Raw genomic sequence first — 15,666 nt, forward strand, 5'->3', positions numbered from 1 at the left:
AACAACACCTCTTGGCTTCCGTTCCAAGGTCTCTGTGACCAAGGAATGGAGTGATCAGCAGAGTACTGAGAGGACTACTGCACAGCCAGGGCAGGTGTCTGCCTAGCAGCCAGTCTCCCAGAGGTGAGCAGACATCACCTGAAGTCTGGATTTCCTGCTGGAGGAGCAGTGTGCCTTCCCTCAAGTACCTAAAAGAGGCCACCTGCTGAGAGAGAAGGAGCCTGTCTTGCCCTGCGTGAGGAGAGTCAGTCCAGAAAAGAGCGAGCTCCAGAATACCCTCTATTTGTGTGAGACGCCTAGGAAGAAGCAGAGTGCCAGAGAGAGGTCCCTGAGGACTCTGGTGCCTGTGGGGACGACCAGACGACTATTCTGGTGGTAACAGCACTACTGCGATTGGCCAAGTCGCGCTGTGATTGCATGACTACTGAAGACCCAGACTGGGCAGCGCCTGCTGATTTGCCGAAAGCCTAGCTGGGGCTGCATCTGTGAAGCACTAGTACCAGGCATGGGCTACAACTGTGGATGGTGGAATATCTCCCACCCCCTGTGAATGCACCTTGCTACAGTCTAGTTGTACCGCACCGCTTATGGACTGCGCCTGTTCCAGCTGGGACTGCAAAAACCTAGTCTTCCGCAGTCTGTCCCTCAAGGACCCAACGCACCAACCACAATCTGCTAGGCAGATACACTGGCCGCACCTGGCCAACAGACTGCCGCAGAGGCCTGTCTGTTCTCTGCAGCTTTCCTAAAGTGTGCGGGAGAACCCCTCTGAGTGCAAGATGGCAGTCAAGGGGCTCGGATACTCTTCTGTCCGCGAAGGGGTAAAATGAACAGACTGAGCTCATCTCGTGAACTGATTGATTGAGGCTGCACATGGGCCAAATTAACACTACTCCTTATTATCCTTAAAGCAGGTGGCCAAGTTCCTAAAGAGAAACCTGGGAGCGGGCTGTGTGTAGTGCCCACGGAAGATTGCACCCAGAGACATTAATTAAGAATATGACTATTGGAGTGTGTGTGTGTATTAATGCGTAGAACTGAATGATTTAAGTTTGTACTTTCTTACATAAACAAGCGGTGGGCCAGACATTCACTTTATCGGGTCTGTTTATTGGTTACTGACTCTGTTTATTGGTTACTGAACGCTAGAGCCCTGCACTGTCTCCTTGTTAGGCCTGTGACTGCTTGTCCTCGCCACCCTTTATGTCAAGTGCAGAAGGGATTGTACTTAACCCAGTTTGCTGAGCCATAGTAGGACGGGCGCCTGGACCTCAGTGGCAAACAACCTCAGTCCCCATGGTTGAGGCTGAGTAACCCTTGCCTTCCCCATAGTCCCCAAAAACTGGGTCTGACAACCTATTTTCTGATTATTCCTCTATATCACAGGACACTTTAAAGAATTGATACCTAATAGACTGTCTCCTAAGTTTTTTACAGCTAAATAAAGGCTTTACTTAGAAAATTCACTTAATGTTGTCAACAAGACACAGGATTATGTATAGGGTAGACACAAACTTTGGAAAACCATTAATACATTTGAGTCACTTCTTTATATTTTCCGTGAAGATCTGGAACTGTCCACAATTCAATGATCTGTATGCTTCCTCCCTTCTACAGGTGTATGAGAAACTGGAACGGTTGCACAGCTTGTCGTGTTGTATTCCAGGAGAGAGTGACATTAGTTCTTCACAAGATGCCAGCAATGTTTCTGCCAAGGAGCTGCCACCCCCAGTGGGTATGCTAGGAACCAGTTTCCAGGACATGCTTCTGACACCTGAAGAAAATACTTTCAAATACAGCCCAGGGTGGCCAGGCTGCGTCCAAGCCAACAACCAACCCATGGTAACGCAATCTAAGGTGCAATCAGAAAGGACTACAGGGAGCGGCGAACCGCAGTTCCACATGCCCAACAGTATCAGCCTATTAAAGGGTGCTTATCCAGCACAAGTACATTTAGCACATAGCAACAGCCCTCAGATTTGCCAACCTATATGTATGTCTAAAATGGACCACTTTCTGGGAGTGACTGTTGGTGGGCATGACCTGAGGACGCTTCCGAATGTCCAGAACCAACCTGTGGAGAGTGACGAGAGCCTGTCCGACACCTGCATCTCCCTCAGCTCCCCCTACGAGCAGCGTGCCTCCCCACGGACTCCTGACAGTGGTCAAGGCAGGAGCCTGTCACCCGCTTGCTGCCGGGCGCTGACTGTGAGGGGGCGCAGCGGAGAGACACCCATCCTCTGCCAGCATCACTCAAAGAGTTTTTTGCCAGCCTCTGAACAGTGCTTGCGCCATGTGACTGAGGGGCAGGAGGCGGCTTTCTCGCTGTCCCAGTCCAGGACAATAAACTCAAGGGGTTTGGCCTCATCAAATCCAGAAGTTTTCCAGGGTAAGTCTTCTCCATCTTTCTTGTTCACTGATCTGATTCAAGCTACGTTAGATCTATTGCAAGAACCAAAGAGACAAACGTGTATTGCTACGTAGTGAGACTCTTGAGAGGAAAATACTGGTACGTTGGAATATCCTTGGTCACATCATTTTCCAAATTGGAGGATAATTAGTGTTTAAAAAACCAGGATTTGCTAAACACAGTACTTAATAAATGTTAAGATTAAGATCAAAGGATCACAAAGCAAAAAAAAGAAAGCGAGAATGACAAGGCACATAATTGCAAGTAGATGAAAAAAAATCATGAAAAATAGCTACTTTATCCAAACATCTAAAGGTGTGGCGGGATAGCACTGAAATAGTTCATTTATTTGCCGGCATTCTGCCACAGGAATACTTGGAATAGATCCAGGGTTTTAGGGCACCCCCCAGTTGCTTGATGTAATGCACACTGCTTCTCTAATGCAGACATTGTAGAAGATTTGTACTCCTGAGATAATCCTTGCAAACGTCAGGGTGTGCTCCAAAGCACACTCCCTCTTGGAATAATTGTTGTTGGTAGGACACAGATCTGTTCTGTCTCAGGAGCAGAAAGGTGGGTATGGAATTCTATCAGGAAAGCAGGAATCCTCCTGTCAAACATAAGATCAGCAGCCTGTCTTCTTGGTTTAGAGTTATCTGTGGATCCCAGACATTATAACCTAGCCAGCCTACAGTGCATGCATCATTAAAACAGGTTTCTTCCAGCAGGAAGCATTCTCAGCAGATGTAGAGCCTAATAACCCCAAGGATCGAGGCCGGAAATTTAGTTTCTCCGTTTCTGAAACAAAGGTATCGACTCTAGCCAAAGAGATTGAAGTTCGAGGGCAGAGCAATCTGTTGATTTTTCACTGGCAGGCAGCAGAAAAGTCCTACTTGTAGCATGCTGGAAACCAATCAATCACTTTGGTTAGATTAGGCACACAGGGAGATCATATATCGGAGGATTCTTTTAATGTTCGGTACTGTCCTAGATGGGGACGGTCTTTACAAGGACACAAAGTAGCAACTTTGTGACTGATATGGGGGTATCAGTTGGTGTTGACGCCGACTGATACCCCCGTTTACAACAAACTGACAAATTATTGCTACTATATGACCTTGTGTAGACCGTCCCCATCTAGGACCGTACTGAACATTGAAAGAATCCTCTGATATATGATATCCTTACTCCCGGAGGAAACCCCAGGCTAAAAAGCCATCTTTGGGGGGCGAAACGTTTGTTGGCGGCTGTATCTCTCTATTGCATCACGTTTTTTAATAACTCTGAAGAGAAAAGAGCTTTTTATGAAGTAAACTGTATTCAACAAAAAGGATCAAAAAAGATTATAATCACATTTACTTGCTCTGGCACTTTTCTTCAGTTTTCTCCCATTGCCTAGGACAAGTAAACATTGAAAATAAATCCTCATTTATGTGCAGGAGTGCACATACAGTCTGGACCCATCAACCCCTTCTTGCTTTACCTATCTCATATTAACTCCTTCTCTGAAGGGAGGGAGGATTGTAGAGAGTTTAGTAGTTAGAGCCTTCACCAGCGCCATGTTTCATGATCTCAGTTTTGAGTTCACTCACAACATGGCATTCATATCTCTACTCTTTGGGGCATGAGTAGTATTTGAGACGGAGCATACATCTTCTATGTTCAAGGGGCTGAGTGTCTGTCTCTACAGATGCTAGTATGTCTTACCTTTTTTGCAGGTCACGGTTGGTTCACATTAAACCAATGTAGATATACATGGTGAATCTGGTTGTAGAGGATCGATAGCTGCAATCCCATTTGTAACAGGGGGCAAGCTGCCCTGCAGGTTAGGCTCCTTACGAGGCTTCTTAGAAAATAATTTAGCAATCTATTTGTTAGTGGAGGGGGGCATGAATTGCTGGTCATGTTCAAGATGGTTTCTACTTACTCAATTAAAACCTAGATTTCCCTCAGTCTGCTGTTCCTGGAGGAGGATTTAGCAGATTTTTTTTAGGCATTGCTGTGCCCAGCAGGGCATTGGCTGCCATCCTCTTCCCCATAATTACAATCTGGTTGATAGACAAAAACTCAGTACTTGATAACTAATTAAGTTAATACACACCTCTCACTGGGAGCTGATGAGCAGCAGTTTGGCACTTTACGACTCAGTCAATTGATGATAGCAAGAGTTCTTCCCTTTAAAATTGGAATTGTACCTTCCGTGCGTGTTCTTGAAATCAAGAGCAGGTGCCCTGCCTTTTCTGGCCGATTGTGAGAAAGTGGCTCTATATATACTGGACCAGAATAAGGTACAGTGTGTATAGAGTCCACAAACCCCAGAGGTATAACAGAGGTTAAGGTCAGGACTGACCTTACTCTCCAAAGTGGTAGCTTGGCAGAGCAGTAAGGCAGTACTAGAGGACAGTGTAAAGCATTTGTTGTACACACTCAGTCAGCCAAGGATTTCACACACTCAAGGACTGAACTCCAGGCCAATTTTTTTTATATCACAAGATATAGTTGTTTTATTTTTAGAACCAACAGGCATAAAAATATACTTCTCTTGATATGAGTACTCTCATGTAATTACTATGCAAGGAGGCAATAAAATGTGTGAACACAATAGGTGCAGGGGTTGCAGTAGGCAACACAATTCTAAACACTATAGCATTGAGCTCAATGGGTTTTCATCATATAAGTACAGTAGATTACTTTGGTAGTTCCAGGACTGGATCCTAATTCAGTCCTGGGGTCTAAGCTGAAACCAATCTAGTAAAATCGTTTTAGGTACAGTAGTGATTTTTCAGTAATATAAAGCTGTTTTAAAAGTTCACAGAAACTTTTCAATTAAAATCTCATAATATTATCCAATGGGAGAAAATTCAGGTTGCATGTAAAGTATCATCTCGTTAATTTTGTAATCCAGTACCAGGCTCCTGGGTCCAGTACTGGGGTCTCAACTTAAAACAGGCAAGTAATTGCGTTTCAGTATTTTGTGTGATTTATTTTAAAGAATATTTCAAGTTTTCAAAAGTAGACAGAAGAAATTTCATAGAAAAGCAGACCATGGATTCCTATGGAGAAAATGTAGATTACTAGTAACCCCGGTAAGGATTACTTTTGCGGTTCAGTACTGGGCTACAAGGTACAGTAACGGCTTCTCCCCTGATCACAGATGAGTACTTCGGAATTCGTGTGATTTTATATGAATATTTTTAGTTTCCAAAACTTTACAATTAGAAGATTTTTCGAGTCAAACCAGTCAATGTTATCCAATGGCAGGTAAGTGAGTTATCGGCTACCAGGTGAGTACTTGGCTGGTGAAGTCAGGGTTCTGGGCATAGACTCAGGGGTCCCCCAGTGTCAGGTAAGTACAGTTAGTTCACCCCAGCGGCACAGGGGCGGCCGGCTGCAGAGGTAGTTAGGCCCAAGGTTATCCAATGAGGGAAAGGGAGCCTCCGGTTGGTGGCTGCTGGCTAGCAGGCCACGAGGTTGTGGGAGCTGGGCCACTTGCTCAGGGCAAAGGGGGAAGTAGGATAGGACAAAGGTGGCACAGCCAGAGGTACTCGGGCGGCTGGGTGCAAGGTGCTTTTGAGCCGTCGGGTGCTCCATGTTATCCAATGAGAAAGGTCAAAAGGGAACAAAGGCTGCAGGCTCGGGGACGGAGACTCTCCAGGGGCGACCAGCACTTCGAGAGGTAAGTTGGGATCTTGGAGCACAGGTAGGTACCCCAATGGGAGGCACAGGGGGCTGGTGGGTGCCAGGTGCAGGGGTGTCTTTGGGTGTCGGAAAAGCTTACCCTCGGCTGGTCGCGGTTGGAGTGGCCTGCACTTCGGGTCCAGTCGCCGGGGGGGATGTCCTTGTGGTCTTGGTTCGGTTGGGCACGGCCCGGGCTCGGCGGGTGCAGAGTGGGCTGGTCCGGAGCTTCCTGGCTGGCACCAGGTGGGTTGTTGCAGCAGAGCCTCTGCTGATGGGAGTCCCAGAGTTTAGGAGGGTCCAGGCAGGCAGGTCCTCTGGGTGTCCCAAGGTTGCTATCCGCAGGAATCGCCGGGAGGTTAGGCAGGAGCAGGTTCCAGGATCGACAGGCCAGTTGTTGTTGTCCTGTTAGCAGCTGCACAGCGGGTCTTATTCCTCTTGATCTTCTTTCTTCTTTTTTCTTTCGGGATCTCAGGAAGGAAGGTTCAGGGAGCCCCTAAATACTGAATTTAGGGGCGTTACAGGTAGAGCAAAGACAGGGATCAATAGGTCCCTGTCCTGGGGTGGGTACACCCCCCTAACCTGCTCCTCTCCTGTGGGAGGGGGGGCAGGAGCCTAGCTGTGATTGGGCAGGGCCCCCCTTTTTCAAGATGGCCGGGGCCCGGGGTCAGGCTTCACCTCGCCTCCCCCACCAGAGGGGTGAGGTTGGCACAGGCTAGCACACCCCCCTTCCGGACGTCGTTTTTCCCGCCAGTCTTCCCGCCAGAGTGGGGGTCAGGACTGGTGGGGGCTGGTTGCTGGGTACAGCAAATGGTCTGGGGAAGCTCACAGAGGCGGCATGCATTTGAAGCTTCCCCCTGCCCATCCTGGGGGAGGAGACCTAGCACCTCGCCCAGGATGTGCATTGTGGCAGGCCCGGGAGAGCGGGGTCTCTCCTACCCAGGGGTCCAGCAACATGTCTGCTGTGTGGCAGCCTCTGCAGCCACTCAGCTCAGACGTGGATTGGAGGTTAGGTTTTCAGGGGGCATCTCTAAGATGCCCTCTGGTGCGTTTTACATTAAATCCCACACTGGCATCAGTGCGGGTTTAATGTGCTGAGAAGTTTGGTTCCAAACTTGTCAGTCTTCAGTGTAGCCATTATGGTGCTGCGGAGTTCGTGATGACAAACTCCCAGCACCATATACTCTTAATGGCATCACTGCACTTACAGTGCCCAGGAATGGCCCTGGGTGCTGTAGGGGCACAGGGCTCATGCACCGGTGCCCACACCTCTGGCATAGGGCACCCAGCTAGAGGGGGGACTGAAGTATGCCAGGGCAGTGGGTTCTGTGGGATGTGTATTAGAATTTCACCAGATAATCACAGGGATGTGTATTAGAATTTCACCAGATAATTACCTGGAAACCCTAATGCACTGCTTCATGTCACTCTCCTTCTGACTTTAGTTTCTTGCACGTGCACACTAGCTCACCCTCTTGGGACTTAGCTGCTTGAACGCATAACCTGTTCTTCTTCTTTTTACTTTTACTCTCGGTGGCTCCATAGTCCTTTTCACTTTGCCACCCATTTTTTCATTTCGCTTGGTCATCCTCTAATACATACCATAATCGGTTCTCCTAATAGCCTTTCCATGAGCATGGCATTTGTGAATCCTCACCGCTTTATAGGCACTTTAATGTTTGCTGCCATTATAAAATAAGTCCAACCACTGTTCATATTGTATTTTTAGATTTCCCTGATGAAGGGCCACTTTTGATGCCCGAAATGCATTGGGACTATTAAGTTGAAACATCTTTGGAACTTATTTGAAACTCTACGTTTGGATTTTGTGAATGTTCAACAATACTTCTGAACAGTATGACTGAAGATAAAAAGATTGAATGAAAAATCTGAAGACTGCACGAGTTAATTTCATATGCATAAAACTAGTTTCCCTTGACTCACTGTTTACTCCTGTACACTCGTCTAGAGTGACATGAAGCAGTGCATTAGGTTTTCCAGGTAATTATCTGGTGAAATTCTAATCTGTATCCTCAAAGGCTTGCAGGGCCTTCACCTGTTGCACGCGACTGATTATCTAATCTAATTGTTTAAACTTATCAAGTCATTGATTACTTAGCACACTGAGTGCAAGACGGTTGCTTCCATTTTTTCTTACACAGGGATGTGTGCCATGTCGGCTCTTTGTTTGGGTCTGTACTTAGACACTAAGCCTGCAAAGGCAGTGTGTGGGTGTCCAGGTACAGGGCCCCTGAGGGTGGCACAATAAGTGCTTCAGCCCTCGGGTCTTCCCTGGTCACCATGCCCTGGGTACCTAGGGTACCATATACTAGGGGCTGACAGGTGTCCAGAGATGCCAATTGGGTTTTAGGTTCAGTACAGTTTTAGGGAAGGAACACAAGCCCTGGGTACCTGGTTTGCAGGAACCCAGGGCGCACACAGTCAAAGCACATCCGCAATCAGAAAAAAGTGGGGGCATACCCATGCAAGAAAGATGGCACTTTCTCACACCAATGACAGGCAAAGATGGGACCAGCATAGGCCCAATCTTCTCCTGGGCACAACCTGGGCATGTACCACCCTGCGGGAGAGCTTATCTCACGCGGTGTCAAGCAGGGATGCGTGCTGGCCCCTCTCCTCTTTAACCTATTTATAGCCGACCTGTCAAGCACTCTAGACAAGGTAAATAGCCATCCACCCAAAATAGGTGGTGCAGCACTATGTAATCTTTTATACGCCGACGATTTGGCCTTGTTCAGCCTTACCAGAGTAGGGTTACAAAGGCTTCTTGCTGAACTATCACAATACACATCTGACAACCAGCTAGAAATCAACATGGAGAAAACCTTGATAGTCCCATTTGGCAAGAAACATCACAGCGGCGGCGGTTGGTCAATTAATAATACAAGTCTTTCGATTGGCCAGTCATATAAATATTTAGGCGTCCACTTGGACGCAAGGGGCAGCTTCTCAAAGCAAAGCAGTGTGATCGCAGCTAAAACTACGGCCTTAGTGGTATCCTTAGCCAAGTTATCGAAGAAACTTTCAGGCCCAACCTTTGCCCCTTTACTAGAAGTCCTTAGAGCAAAAATAGGGCCAACACTTTCTTTTGGCATAGAGATCTTTAAAGGCAAAATGAATACTGTTCTTAACAAATATACAACTAAAATCTATAGGAAGGTACTTTATTTACCGAGCGTTGCTTCCCCTGCTCAGATCAGACTAGAGCTGGGACTAACCAACTATGAAGCCTCTAACGTCGGTACTTACCTTAAGCTATGTCATAAATTAAGACAGGCCGAACCAGGCACGCTAGAATCCCTAATATGGAAAGAAATAAACGAGACTAATCCAGGGGGAACATTCGGGCGCCTTCTGAATGATTACATTCATCAAATGTCAGCTGCCGATCTTTGGGCCCTCAACCCCAGCCAGACTGTCTTTAAAACCATAATCAAAAAATGCGTCAGACTGAAATCTCCGGCTTCAGACAAAGCTCTTGTCACGAAACGCAGTCACTCCTGGGCGATAGTTAATTCCTACAAACGATTGACCCCTGCGGCCTACCTTTCTACGACATTTGCACTTTATCTAAAGCACTGTTTGATTGCCCTAAGATTGGGAGATTGGCGCTTTCTTCAAAATCTTCCCACCTGGCGTCGCAAGTGTAGGAAGGTACCTCCTGACTATGGTTGCCCCCAACTTTTTGCCCTGTGTTTTCGCTGGTTTTTGACATAGTCGACCTGGGACCCTGCCAATCAGGACCCCAGGCCTACTGCTCTCTCTCTAAAATGGATTCCATGTACCCTAGGTGCATTTCCAATTGGTACTGGGCCACCTTATCAGACCCTGTAACTCAGGGCATAGGTGTACCCAGGGCCTACCAGGGGCTGAAGCATGTATTATGCCACCCCTGGCTGGCCTCCTAAATTTGACACAACTGGCTGCATGACAGCTGGGGCAAAGTCGTGTAATCACCCTTTGCTGTAGATATAGTATACCTGTATCTAACCCTAAAATGGACACACAGATTCCTATCAGTCACTCCTATGGCAGGCCTTGACAATCCTGAAGGCAGAGTGCTTGGAATCATGTGAGATGGTGCTCTGGCATGAGCTGAGCCTGTCTGCAGCTTGAGGAACCAAGTCCTAATAGCTGTTCCATGATATCGCATACCATATACTCTTAAGTGCATTATAATCCTCGCGGTTAAATGCTATCTTTGGTATTGCTTTATCAAAACATGTCGAGTAAGGTGTCATACGAATTGGAATACTAACCCCTCGCCAATTCTGGCGACGGGGTTAGCATTCCACCCTTCTAGAGGGACACGACATGTATGTAACTGTGAACCCCGGTTAAAGTTAAACGAAGCCTCAGCTCCACAAAATGGATGCTGCCACCACAGACACGAGTCTGACCCCCTGCAGCTGGGAGTCCTTCCAGCGAGGGGAGCCTGGACAAAGGGTTTCCTGTCAGGGGCGGTGCTAGCACCGTTCCAGACATGGTTTTGTGTATCCTGGGTAAGCAGGGCTTTACAGGAAGGTGACTGCTGAGTGGCACCCCGGTGCTCACTACGCATAGGCCAGTCTGAACCAGTTCCAGGGGCACACCAGCCCCTGGCATGGGGAAAGTCCGGCATGGGAGAGGGGTGTAACCACCCCCCTCCTAGTCCCACCCATAGGCAGGACCTAGTCACCGGGTCAGCCCCTTTTCTTAGTATAAAGATAGGAGCGGGCCCCCTGTTCAAATTAGATCATCTTTGGAATCAAGACACGACTTTCTGCGAAAGGACATCAAGATTTCTTCCTCAAGATTCTCCCTTGTGGCTAAGGAGTAGTCACCCTGCATCAAGCGGGCACCATCCTAAGAACACTGCGGTCTGCTGCATGTCCTTCTTCACGAATCCGACGACCCAGCTCGACGAGACCCGGCTTCCCTGGCACCTCTGACCTCTACTCACCTCTACAGCAAAGCTGAGAACTGTGAGTGCGACGAGACCTCGAGGGACCGACGATCGCCAAGACTGCACGACTTCTTTGTAACAAGCCCACCGTGTGCTCCACTGGTGAGTGCTTTGGGGTCCGAGAGGCCCCAACCCTGAGCAGCTCCAGCACCGAAGATCAGCCCTCCAGCATCTCCACGATCTGCGTGGGGCCCTTCTGCTTTTGCGTGCTCACCGCGCTGTGTGGCTACTAGCCGGCTGGCTTGTGGCCTTCTTCACGACGCCCGACGACATCACTGCTGCTGGTCTGGTTGCTCCAGACTGGCCCTTGCTTCCTTCTTCACGAGAGGCACCCCGGACCCTCCTGGTCCCCTCCAGACGCCATTTTGAGTCCACCGCGTGGGCTTGAATTTGCCAAGGCTTTGTTGCCCAATCCTGGGTCCAGCGACGCCGACAGCTTCATCCATCGTGGGACAGCTCGCTCCTCCATCCTGGTCGCCGACAACGCCTCCTGGTCCGTGAGATCTGCGAGCACAGCGTCACCCACTCACCTAGTCGAGGTGACTACCATCCGGTGCCCTCCTGGTGCCACCTGACTACTGGCTAGTAGTCTCGAACTTGGTCCCCTCTGCTTTCAGGTGTCATCTTCCTTCGATCCAGGCTTGGATCCATCGAACTTTCTTCACTGGTCGCCTGCCAGCAACTTCTTTCTTCCAGGCTCCTGGTCCGTTTACGAGGATTCCCGACGTCTTTTGAGATCTATGCAGCTGCAGCCCCTGGGCTAGGTAACTTCGGCATTTCGGTGCCCCAGCATAGCCTCACTATCCAAGGGTCAGAATCCACTTTCGTTTTCCTCCTACCAGGTCGGGTTCGCCCGAGAACACTAACTTTGTCATTACTAGCTACCATAGACTTTGTCCCGCATCACGCGTGAGAGTGCACACTCTGCACCCGAGTCCCCTGGGTCTCCTAGAAGTAATCTGAAGATTCTATAGTCAAGATCTAGCGATTCCAAAGCCTATTAGTACTGTACTTACCTGCTAGTAATTTCGCATTCCACTTTCAGAGTATATGGTTTTCCGTGCCCCTCAGGCATTTGTATATACTGTGCTAACTTAAGTATTTTCGTAAGAGTTTTGTTTTGTGCTTAGTACCCTGTCCTCATAAAGAGTACAGGGCTGTTGTGATTCTTAATAAATATCTTGTTTATTTTCATAACACTTGTGTGGTGTCCTTTCACTTGGTGTTCAAGGGGTATATGTGTGGTATAACAGCTGGCTTAACACGCCCTCTCGAGTCTTTAGCCTTAGACTGCTCGTATCCACGCTACTAGGATAGCTGGTCTATAAGGTTGACTTGCAACCAATCATCAATAAGGGTTGCTGGACTGATACATAGTGTTCACTAGAATAGTGAGCACTGCATATCAGGCCACCTTCTCACAGCAAGAAGGAAGACACAACATGCAGAGGATGCGGGTCAGCAACAGAAACAATCTTGCACGTGCTCTGCACCTGCCCCTCATTCAATCTCCAGCGACGATACCTGCTCAAGCCAGAATGGAACAGGCTTGGTATTCGGACCTGCAGGCACGCCATCATCGCTGCTTTGTCTCCAGATAATATTGCTTTAAATATAAACCTGTCCAAATTTATTCAGTATGCTTATGGCAATTTAGATAAAATGGACATTGCTGAGGCCATATAGCTGATTGCTAAGACGGAACCTGCACTTTAATAGACCTTGCAATAACGGGGAGAGTTAATTTACAAATTGAAAGGTTTTTAACTAACATACTTACGGTCATATTTTATTCTTTTACCATCTTTTATTCATAAAATAGTACACAATGTGATTTGTGCTATCTTTTAAAGATGTTTTTTATATCTAAATAAAGAATTACTACCTTATCTCACTAGAAGTGCTTGTGGTGTCCCACCTCCACCAGGTTCCTCCTACACACTGAACTGGCTTCTAGGCATGGGAGTCCAGTAATTAACCCACCGAACAGTCTCTCACCGTCACCAAATACCATCTCACCAGCAAATATTGGATACTGCCCCACAGGAGAAGACGATCCTAAATCGCAGATACTTTCTTAGCCCATCCTGGAAAATAGCTTCTCCAGTATTCAAATTAAGTTCTGAAGTTTTCAGTGAGCAAGCAAGGGTTCATAAAAAAGGGAGCGAGTATTTTAATGGTGCTGTAAAAAGCTGCAATGGACACCAAATCTTGTTTTTATTCCAAAGAGGAGTAGAAAAAACTCAAACTCTCCCAGAGTGCTTTGTGCCCACATAGTTTGATAGAATATGAGAGCTTTGAAGCTAAAGAGCTGTTTTATTCTTTCCAACCCCACCCAGTGCCAGATAGTTCGGTCAGCCCTCCCTTCTGAGTGATTCTAGCTCCTTCTGCTCACATTCATGCCGGCTGTTGGAGACATTGCTTCCTCGCTAGTATCCTCTTGAAAGGAACTGAGTGGGAGGAGTACTTTTCATAATCAGATGTCCAGGCCAAAGTCCCCGCCAGCTTCCTTTCCCTCTTCCTGGCTATTGTGGTGGCCCCTTGAATCCGAGCTGCATAAGTTCACCCAGGAATACTGTTCAAATGTGTCAGCTAACACTGGCCATGTTACAGAAGTGGCAAGTAGGTGTCAAACATGCTTTCACCTTGATCATGCTTTTCATTGGGATTGTGTAGTTTTAGTTAGGCCTGGGCGAAGTGACAAAAAACTCTGGCACGCTACGCAGAGTTCCGCAAGCGACAGAGTGCGTTTGGTCATGCAATTTGCGTTGATTTTCAGCGTTGGGTGTTTGTCACTGTGCCGTAAAATCAACGCAATCTGCACCATGCGCAGCACAAAAGGGCGCTCCTTCTTTTCTTGCTGCTCGTTTGGATTTTCTACCCAAGCCTCAGCTTTCTCAACGCAAACTGAAGGTTTCTCAACGCGAGCAGTCGAGACCATCCACGATCACCCACGTTGATAAATCTGACCTTACGCTTTTAGAAATCTCCTCGGAAGGTGGATTTTCCTTGCTCGCCAACTTGACATTGGTGAGCTCGAGTGAGGAAAAAAAAAATTCGGAACTTTGCGCAGTGATGAAAACATTGCTAACAGAGCGGAGTTCACCGCCCAGACCTAGTTTTAGTCGCACAAAATCTCCCGTCGTAAAAGTTACAAATGTTGAACTGGGAGCTCTTATCTGTGAAACAGGCAGATTTCACTGAGACATGAATTTGATGATAATTGTACTTTCCAAACTTGAGATCTACAGTAAAAGCAGACTTTGAGCTAGACCAGCACTATCTGACCATAACAAACTTTTCTTAATTTTAAAATGACATGGATCTGCAGCAAGCCGCTGTCGGAGTGCTGCATGAGCCAACTGGAAGGAGGAATCGTGGGACGATACGTCTTGCTCCCCATGCCATGTTCACAAAGGATGAGCCTATGATCTAGATAGCCCTCTGGCCACAACGGACACAACAAATCCAGAGTTTCAAATTGAAAAGACAGGAGAAGACTATAAATTAGATTTCTTCATCAAAGTGGGAAAGAGAAACTCTACTCTATATGACCCCAGAAGCCAGCTGGGGGACAGCGCAAGTCACATTTTCATCTGTTTTACTTTCTGCAGTTGGTGTAAGACCTTAACTGATTCTGCTGCAGCACAAGGAAACAGCAGTGAGTGAGCATGAATAGACTTAGTGGGTTGAATGTTTTTAACCCCTTCGAAGCTAATGACGAGCTGGGCTCGTCATGGCGCTTACCTGCCGTGCGCGGATGACAAGGCCAGCTCGTCATGATTAATGGTCATTTTGATTCTGCAGCGCAGGACGGGAAAACGCCTAGCAGCCATGTGGTTAAGATTGCAGGCTGAACGAATTTGGAGCATTTGTAAAGTTTTCATGTATTTTTAGGGATAAAAAGGTAGAGTACAAAGCTTACCTTATCGGCACGAGTGTCTCCCCCAACACCATCAACGTATGCACAAGATACAACTAGGTAATTGTATCCTGGGTAAGCCTAAAGGAAAATGAGCTTTCTCAGTAACATATAATCCAGAGCACATACCAAGGACTGGAGCTTCATTTTGCTTGATGATGTCTGACCCGGTGTGCTAGTTAGAGGAGGCTGTCCAAAAAAATCCTGGTGGTTATCCAACTTAAAATGATCCATTGACTTGGGTAATGTAACCCGCCCAGGACAGTGTAATTTCATAGAGTATAAATTCATCTATTTTGATCTCATTCTATCCCTTTCAACTTCTCCATTTTCATCTAAATAGCACATTTACTCTGAGAGGCTCTTACATCGAGTCCGTTTGAATGAATTCCAAGGAAGGATTTCTTCCTTGAATTTTGTCAGATAGAGTTTTACTTTGTGCAGTAGGTGGAAGGCCTTAAACTGATTCTGCTGCTGAGGAAACCATGGTGGACGAGCATGAATAGACTTAATGGCTAGAATGTTTTTAAGAAGCACTTCCTACTACTACTACTACTTCTGCCTTTAACACGACTACTGCGCCCAATGTAATTACTACTATTGCATTCCTATGTAGATGTGTGTGAACCGCCTAGTGCCTCTACTGCAATGGTTTTAATTAACTATGCAAATAAAATAAACTTCAAACTTCTA

At 47.2% G+C, this 15,666-nt stretch overlaps 1 protein-coding gene across 4 annotated transcripts in view; it reads left to right on the forward strand.

Annotated features, from left to right (window-relative positions):
- IRAK1 (interleukin 1 receptor associated kinase 1) overlaps positions 1–15,666 on the forward strand; it is a 212,145-nt gene that overhangs the window by 174,953 nt on the left and 21,526 nt on the right. For all 4 annotated transcript variants that reach the window (XR_015300637.1, XR_015300638.1, XM_086940252.1 and 1 more), the window contains exon 12: positions 1,618–2,389. Coding sequence is in view for 2 of the 4 variants with exons in the window: in XM_086940252.1 (XP_086796378.1) it covers positions 1,618–2,389 (772 nt within the window). In the remaining 2 variants the exon portion in view is untranslated. The remainder of the gene's footprint in view (positions 1–1,617; positions 2,390–15,666) is intronic.

This window comes from Lissotriton vulgaris, chromosome 10 (assembly GCF_964263255.1).
Source record: "Lissotriton vulgaris chromosome 10, aLisVul1.2, whole genome shotgun sequence".
Taxonomy (NCBI): domain Eukaryota; kingdom Metazoa; phylum Chordata; class Amphibia; order Caudata; family Salamandridae; genus Lissotriton; species Lissotriton vulgaris.